Source organism: Camarhynchus parvulus, chromosome 28, assembly GCF_901933205.1.
Source record: "Camarhynchus parvulus chromosome 28, STF_HiC, whole genome shotgun sequence".
Taxonomy (NCBI): Eukaryota; Metazoa; Chordata; class Aves; order Passeriformes; family Thraupidae; genus Camarhynchus; species Camarhynchus parvulus.
Window position 1 is genome coordinate 333830 of NC_044598.1, and position 8539 is coordinate 342368.

The 8539-nt window shown below is 65.3% G+C and overlaps 1 protein-coding gene across 1 annotated transcript; it reads left to right on the forward strand.

The window, feature by feature from the left end:
- The first annotated feature begins 230 nt into the window (after positions 1-230).
- TMEM161A (transmembrane protein 161A) lies at positions 231-7847 on the forward strand. The gene is made up of 12 exons (XM_030966701.1): positions 231-268; positions 803-906; positions 986-1066; positions 1557-1654; positions 2306-2462; positions 3284-3435; positions 3773-3833; positions 3977-4120; positions 5017-5130; positions 5927-6101; positions 6882-6978; positions 7552-7847. Exons 1-12 carry the CDS (start codon positions 266-268, stop codon positions 7803-7805), a joined length of 1440 nt encoding a protein of 479 aa, XP_030822561.1. The 5' UTR covers positions 231-265; the 3' UTR covers positions 7806-7847.
- Positions 7848-8539: the final 692 nt, after the last annotated feature.

Here is an 8539-nt window from a genome sequence, read left to right on the forward strand (position 1 = left end):
GCGGACATGATTTATTACCGATATTATCGATACTATCGATTATCCCGTGTGGGCTCGGCCCCACCGGGACTCGAACCCGCGGTCCCGACTCTCCCAGGAGGCCCCACCCGCGGAACAGCGTGCCGCGCAGAGCCCGCCCCCTCCCACAGCCGCCCTGTCATTGGTCAATAACCTGCCAATCAAAAGGAATACATCCGCGGATTGGTTGATGAGAGGGGCGTGGTCGGGCGGGCTTCCTGCTGGCGCCTTTGCGCTGACCCCCGGCATGGTGGGCACGGAGCGGGATGGACCGGGGGAACCGGGGATGGACCGGGGGGGAACGGGGGATGGACCGGGGGGGAACCGGGGATGGACCGGGGGGGAACCGGGGATGGACCGGGATAAAGCGGGATGGACCGGGGGGGAACCGGGGATTGACCGGGGATGGACCGGGGGAACAGGGAATGGACCGGGAGTGGACTGGAAATGGACCGGGGGCGGACCGGGATGGCCGGGAATGGACCGGGATGGCCCGGGAGTTCCGAGCGGGTTGCATGGCCAGGCTGCCCGGGGGGATCCCCGGGTTGGGCACGGCCGGGGGGTCCCGCGGTGACCGTGGCTGAGGGGCCCCTGCCCAGCACCTTCACATCGGGGGTGTCCCAGCGAGTGTCACCCGGAGTGTCCCCAGCCGGGACAGAGCAGGGGACAGCGCCATGCCCAGCTCTGCGCCGCAGGGGCGTCCCCAGGTCCCCCCATCCCCGGTGACCCCGGGATGTCCCCAGGTCCCCCCCAGCCCCAGGGGTGACCCGGTGTCCCCGGGCAGGCGGTGATGGGGGTGCAGGTGGTGGTCACGCTGCTGGCCGCCAGCCTGATGCAGAAGATGGCCCCGCACTGCTCCTTCGCCCGCTGGCTGCTGTGCAACGGCAGGTACGGCTCTGTGCCCGTCCCCTGTGTCCCCCGTGTCCCCTGGGGACAGCCAGCCCCTGTCACCCCCCTGTCCCCGCAGCCTGTACAGGTACAAGCACCCCTCGGACGAGGAGCTCTGCGCCCTGGCCGGGAAGCAGCGCCCCAAGAGCAGGAGGGACAGGTCAGCGTCACCTGGAGGGTGGGAACGGGACACGATCGGGGTTGGGGACACGATCGGGGTTGGGGCACATTTGGGGTTGGGGACACGTTTGGGGTTGGGGACACATTCGGGGTTGGGGACACGTTTAGGGTTGGGGACACGATCGGGGTTGGGACACAGTTGGGGTTGGGACACAGTTGGGGTTGGGGACACGATCGGGGTTGGGACACATTTGGGGTTGGGACACATTCAGGGTTGGGGACACGTTTGGGGCTGGGGACACGTTTGGGGTTGGGGACATATTTGGGGTTGGGACATATTTGGGGTTGGGGACACGTTCGGGGTTGGGGACACGTTTAGGGTTGGGGATACGTTCGGGACTGGGAACACATTCGGGGTTGGGGACACGTTCGGGTTTGGGGACAGCAGGAGCCACCCCAGGGTGCCGGGGGTGACACGGGGACAGCCGGGGTGACACGGGGACAGGCAGGCGCTGCTGGGTTCCCTGCAGGAGGGCCAGCGGGGTGGCAGAGGACAAACCGCTGTCGGTGCCGCGGGACATCGAGCTGCAGCTGGACACCAGCCCCATCACGGCCGTGGACGCGCTGGGTAACGCCCGGGGATGCTGCGGGGTGTCCCCAGAGCGGTGACAGAGGTGTCCCCGGCACGGTGCCATGTCCCCAGTGCAGTGCCATGTCCCCAGTGTGGTGACAGCTGTGTCCCATGTCCCCAGCCGTGTCCCATGTCCCCAGCCCAGTGACACACGTGTCCCCGTGCAGTGCTGCGCCATTTCCTGGAGTACCAGTGCCATGTCCCCAGCCCAGTGCCACATCCCCAGAGCAGTGACAGCTGTGTCCCCAGCGCAGTGCCATGTCCCCAGCGCAGTGCCATGTCCCCAGCCCAGTGCCATGTCCCCAGCCCAGTGCCACGTCCCCAGTGCAGTGACAGCTGTGTCCCCAGCCCAGTGCCATGTCCCCAGCGCAGTGCCATGTCCCCAGTGCAGTGACAGCTGTGTCCCCAGCCGTGTCCCATGTCCCCAGCCCGGTGACACACGTGTCCCCATGCCCGCAGTGCTGCACCATTTCCTGGAGTACCAGTGCCTTGTCCCCAGCCCAGTGCCACGTCCCCAGTGCAGTGACAGCTGTGTCCCCAGCGCAGTGCCATGTCCCCAGCCCAGTGCCATGTCCCCAGTGCAGTGACAGCTGTGTCCCCAGCCGTGTCCCATGTCCCCAGCCCGGTGACACACGTGTCCCCATGCAGTGCTGCGCCATTTCCTCGAGTACCAGTGGTTCGTGGATTTCTCCGTCTACGCCGGCGCCGTCTACGCCTTCAGCGAGGGCTACCTCTGCCTGGTGAGCCCCGCCAGGGAGAGCAACCTGGGCGTGCTCTGGTGCCTGCTCACCGTCCTCTTCTCCGTGTATCCTCACCTTTGGGGGGCCAGGCAGGAAGGGGAGCCCCAGCGCTGCTTTTACCCTCCCATCTAAGGCATAAAACTGAATTTTTGGGGTTATTTATAAGGAATTCTGCAGGTGACCAACCTGGGTCTACTCACCATCTTCTTCTCCATGTATCCTCAATTCTTGGGGTCCCAGGCGGAAAGGGGAACATCATCAGCATTGTTTCCCTCCCAGCTGAGGCATAAAACTGAATTTTAGGGGTTATTTATGATGAATTCTGCAGGTGAGCAACCTGGGCCTGCTCATCATCCTCTTCTCCATGTATCCTCAATTCCTGGGGGGGTTAAGCAGAAAGGGGAGCCCCACCAGCATTGTTTCCCTCCCAGCTGAGGGACAAAACTGAATTTTAGGGGTTATTCATGAGGAATTCTGCAGGTGACCAACCTGGGTGTCCTCTGGTGCCTCTTCTCCGTGTATCCTCAATTTTTGGAGTCCCAGGCAGAAAAGGGGAACCCCAGCGCTGCTTTTACCCTCCCAGCTGAGGCATAAAACTGAATTTTTGGAGTTATTTATGAGGAATTCTGCAGGTTGGGCCTGCTCACCGTCCTCTTCTCCGTGTATCCTCCATTCCTGGGGGTCCCAGGCAGAAAGGGGAACGCCACCAGCATTTTTACCCTCCCAGCTGAGGGACAGAACTGAATTTTCGGGGTCATTTGTGACGAATTCCGCGTGTGTCCCCAGAGGAGCTGCAGGTGGCCTCGTGGCGGGGGCGGCTGTGGGGTGAGCAGAGGTTTGGGGTCCCCCGGTGTCCCCGTTTCCTTGACGCCGTGCCCGCCCGCAGCAAGGTGTTCTGCACGGTGATGCGGCACTACTTCCGCTCGGAGGAGGGCGGCGAGCGCTCCGTGTGCCTCGCGGCCGCCTTCTTCTTCCTGCTGCTCGCCATGCTGGCCCTGGTGGTGCGCGAGGAGTACCTGGAGTTCGGCCTGGAGGCCGGTGCGTGGCAGGGCCGGGGATGGGCAGGGGGCGCTGGGGACCCCGGCCAGGGGGGCACAACACGCCCAGGGGTCACTCATGGGGGTCACTCCCCACGCCCAGGGGTCACTCCTCAATTGGTCACTCCCCACTCATTGGTCACTCATGGGGGTCACTCCCCATTCCCAGGGGTCACTCCCCAATTGGTCACTCCCCATTCCCAGGGATCACTCCCCATGCCCAGGGGTCACTCCCCACTCATTGGTCACTCATGGGGGTCACTCCCCACTCTCAGGGGTCACTCCCCAATTGGTCACTCCCTGGTCACTCCCCTGGTCACTCCCTGGTCACTCTGCAGGGCTGGCCGGAGTCTCCTCTAACCTGGAGCCCTTCCTGAAGCCGCGGGGCTGGGAGTGGACGTGAGTGGGGACCAAGTGACCCTTTTTGGGGACATTTCTGGGAAGTTTGGGGCGGGAACTCACCGGGAACAGGGACAGCAATGTCACCCTGTCCCTGTCCCTGTGTCCCCAGCAATGTCACCCTGTCCCCGCTGTGTCCCCAGGCTGCCCCTGGCCAGGCTGGCCTTCAAGCTGGGGCTGGTGGCCCTGAGCTCCTTCCTGGGCGCCTGCCTGACCTTCCCAGGGCTGCGCCTGGCACAGACACACCTGGACGCGCTGAGCATGGCGGCCGGCAAACCCCTGACACAGTGAGTGGCACCTGGGGACACCTGGGGACAATGGGGACAGCTGGGGACAATGGGGACAATGGGGGACACCTGGGGACAGGGGGGCACAGACACACCTGGATGTGCTCAGCATGGCAGCCGGCAAACCCCTGACACAGTGAGTGGCACCTGGGGACACCTGGGGACAGCTGGGGACAATGGGGGACACCTGGGGACACTGGGGACAATGGGGACAGCTGGGGACAATGGGGACAATGGGGGACAGGGGGGCACAGACACACCTGGATGCGCTGAGCATGGCGGCCGGCAAACCCCTGACACAGTGAGTGACACCTGGGGGACACCTGGGGACACTGGGGACAGCAGGGGACACCTGGGGGTCAGCTCGGGACACCTGGGGACAGTGGGGGATAGTGGGGCGGGACCAGCAGGGGATACCTGAGGACAGTGGGGGACACCTGGGGACAGCAGGGGACACAGTGGGGGACACCTGGGCAGGGAGGGAGGGAGGGCTCGATGCCAGGACCCCCCAGCTCTGGGGGAGGTTGGAGTGGGAGGGGAGGGCTCTGTGGGGTCTCTGTGGGCTCTGTGGGGTCTCTATGGGCTCTGTGGGGTTTCTGTGGGGTCTCTATGGGGTTTCTGGGCTCTGTGGGGTCTCTGGGCTCTGTGGGGTCTCTGTGGGGTCTCTGGGGTCTCTGTGGGGTCTCTATGGGGTCTCTGTGGGGTCTCTGTGGGGTCTCTATGGTCTCTCTGCGGTCTCTGTGGGGTCTCTATGGGGTCTCTATGGTCTCTGTGGGGTCTCTGGGCTCTCTGGGGTCTCTCTGGGGTCTCTGGGGTCTCTCTGGGGTCTCTGTGGGATCTGTGGGGTCTCTCTGGGCTCTCTGGGGTCTCTGTGGGTCGGTGACAGTCCCCGGCAGGGTCCTGCTGCACGTGGGGTTCGTGGCCCCCGTGCTGGTGGTGCTGCTGTGGGTCCGGCCCCTGGCCCGGGATTTCCTGCTCCAGGCCCCGCTGGGCAAGCAGACGGTGCAGATGTGAGTGGCACAGCCGGGGGACATCCGCGGTGACCCCCGTGTGTGACAGTGTCCCCACAATAGCCCCTTGTGACGCCCAATGGCCCCTGTGACCCTCTGTGTCCCCCAATGTCCCCCCAATGTCCCCTGTGACCCTCAGTGACCCCTGTGACACCCAGTGTCCTCCAATATCCCCCCAATGTCCCCTGTGACACCCAATGTCCCCCAATAGCTCCTCAGGGTCCTCTGTGACCCTCCGTGTCCCCTGTCCCCTCTGGATCCGGGGTCAGTGTCCCCATCCCGGTGTCATCCCCGGTGTCCCCTGTCCCCATCCCGGTGCCATCCCCCGTGTGCCGGTGTCCGTGTCCCCTGTGGATCAGGGGTCGCTGTCCCCGTCCCGGTGCCATCCCTGGTGTCCCCTGTCCCCAGCCCGGTGCCATCCCCCGTGTCCCCTGTCCCTGTCCCCTGTGGATCAGGGGTCGCTGTCCCCGTCCCGGTGTCATCCCCGGTGTCCCCTGTCCCCATCCCGGTGCCGTGCCCCGTGTCCCTCTGTCCCGTGTCCCCTGTGGATCAGGGGTCGCTGTCCCCGTCCCGGTGCCATCCCTGGTGTCCCCTGTCCCCAGCCCGGTGCCATCCCCCGTGTGCCGGTGTCCCTGTCCCCTGTGGATCAGGGGTCGCTGTCCCCATCCCGGTGCCATGCCCGGTGCCATCCCCCGTGTGCCGGTGTCCCTGTCCCCTGTGGATCAGGGGTCGCTGTCCCCATCCCGGTGCCATGCCCGGTGCCATCCCTGGTGTCCCGGTGTCCCTGTCCCCGCAGCCTGTCGGACGCGTCCTTTGACACGCTGCGGCTCTGGGCCGTGGTGGCGCTGTCGCTGCTGCGGCTGCTGGGGACGCGCCACCACCTGCAGGCGTACCTGGCGCTGGCCGAGCGCTGGGTGCGCCGCATGCGGCGCCAGGCGGGGCGGATCCCGGCCCGCGACATCCAGCGGCAGGTCCGGGACGGGAGCGGGAGCGGAGCGGGAATGGGAGCGGGGATGGGAGTGGGGATGGGAACGGGAACGGGAACGGGGACTGGGACGGGGATGGGAACGGGAGCGGGAGCGGGGATGGGGACGGAACGGGGATGGGAATGGGATCAGGAATGGGATCGGGAACGGGGACTGGGACGGGGATGGGAACGGGAGCGGAGCGGGGATGGGGACGGGAGTGGGAATGGGAATGGGGATGGGATCGGAAATGGGAATGGGAATGGGAATGGGAATGGGGATGGGGATGGGGATGGGGATGGGGATGGGGATGGGGATGGGGATGCAAACGGGGATGGGAATAGGATTGGAGACGGGAACGGGAATGGGGATGGGAATGGGAACGGGAATGGGAGTGGGGATGCGAACAGCAATGGGAATGGGATTGGGGACAGGAACGGGAATGGGGATGGAAATGGGAATGGGAAAGGGAATGGGAACTGGAATGGGAATGGGAATGGGAGTGGGGACGGGAATGGGAACGGGGACAGGATTGGGAACGGGATCGGGACCGAGAATGGGACCGGGAACGGAATGGGGATTGGAGTCAGGGTTGGGATCAGAATTGGGATTGGTCAGGGTTGGGATGGCAATAGGGATGGGGACCAGGAGCAGGATTTGAGATTGGGATCAGCATCGGGATCAGGATTGGGATTGGGGCATGGCTCCCAGGATTCCCACTGGGGATTCCTGGAATTCCTGCTGAGCATTCCCAAATTCCCACTGGGGATTCCCGGGTTCCCGCAGATCTCGAGGATTTACTGCTACGTGTCCGTGGTGAGCCTGCAGTACCTGGGCCCCGTGATCCTCACGCTGCACTGCGCCCTGCTGCTCAAGACGCTGGGTGAGGAGGGGCTCGGGGCTCGGGGGCTCGGGGGTCGGCAGGAGGCCACCAGGACCCAAACTGTCCCCAGCTGTCACAGCCCCAGCTCAGGATGTCCCCGGTTGTGTCCCCTGGTTCTGTCTCCTGGTTTGCAGTGGGGACAAACTCAGTGCTGGGGCTGTGCCGCCAGCAGGACTGGGGCATGGGGACACGCCAGAGCTGTCCCCTGTGTCCCCCAGACCCCCAGAGCCGTCCCCTGTGTCCCTCAGACCCCCAGAGCCGTCCCCTGTGTCCCCCGACCCCAGAACTGTCCCCTGTGTCCCCAGAGCTGTCCCCTGTGTCCCCCGACCCCAGAGCTGTCCCCTGTGTCCCCAGAGCTGTCCCCTGTGTCCCCCGACCCCAGACCTGTCCCCTGTGTCCCCCAGACCCCAGACCTGTCCCCTGTGTCCCCAGAGCTGTCCCCTGTGTCCCTCAGACCCCCAGACCTGTCCCCTGTGTCCCCAGAGCTGTCCCCTGTGTCCCCCGACCCCAGAGCTGTCCCCTGTGTCCCCAGAGCTGTCCCCTGTGTCCCCAGAGCTGTCCCCTGTCCCGCAGGTCACCACTCCTGGGGGCTGTACCCCGCCGTGTCCCCAGCAGCGCCGGTGGCCCCGCCACGCCCCGAGGGTGGCGCTGGGGACCCTGGGGACGTGCAGGTGGCGGTGCAGGAGATCTCGGGGCTCCTGGGCTGCATCTTCACCCCCCCCTTGTTCCGAGGACTCTTCTCCTTCCTCACCTGGTGGGTGGCCGCCTGCCAGGTGATCACCAGCCTCTTCGGCCTCTACTTCCACCAGTACCTGGCAGCGTCCTGACTGGGGGGGACTGGGAGAGACTGGGAGAGACTGGGAGGGAACTGGGGGAGACTGGGAGGGGATTGGGAGGGAACTGGGGGAGACTGGGATGGACTGGGATGGACTGGGATGGACTGGGGGGACTGGGAGGGACTGGGAGGGACTGGGACGGACTGGGACGGACTGGGACGGACTGGGAGGAACTGGGTGCTGCCGGTCCTTTGCTGCTGCCCTGCCTGCTTGTGCCACTTTGAAGACACCTTTGGGGACATTGGTGCCACTTTGAGGACACCTTTGGGGACATCGGTGCCACCAGGACGGGTTTAGTGTCACCGCTGTGCCTGCCCCTCGTGGGGACACTCCAGTGCTGCCTTTTCCTGGAGGGCAGCGGCTCCTGGCACGCTGGGGACACGCTGGGGACATCCAGGAGTGGCACCTGGAGTGGCCAGCAGAGATTTTGGGGTTTTTTGGTGGGGTCTCTGCACCCCCGTGCTCCGTGTGACCCCAGCGGCCTGGGGGGTGGCTGCTCCGCACTAAACGAGTGACACCAGTGTCGTTGTCACCCAAAAGCTGCTCTCGGTGTCCCCCACCCCCCCAGCAGGTCCCACTGTGCTGCTTTAGGCACCACCCGGGAGGAGCAGACCTGTCCCTGTCCCTGGGGTCACCCGGGGCTGGTGGCACTGGGGTGGGGACAGGGCTGGGGTCCCTTCCCTGGGGTCACCCGGGGCTGGTGGCACTGGGAGGGGTGACAGGGT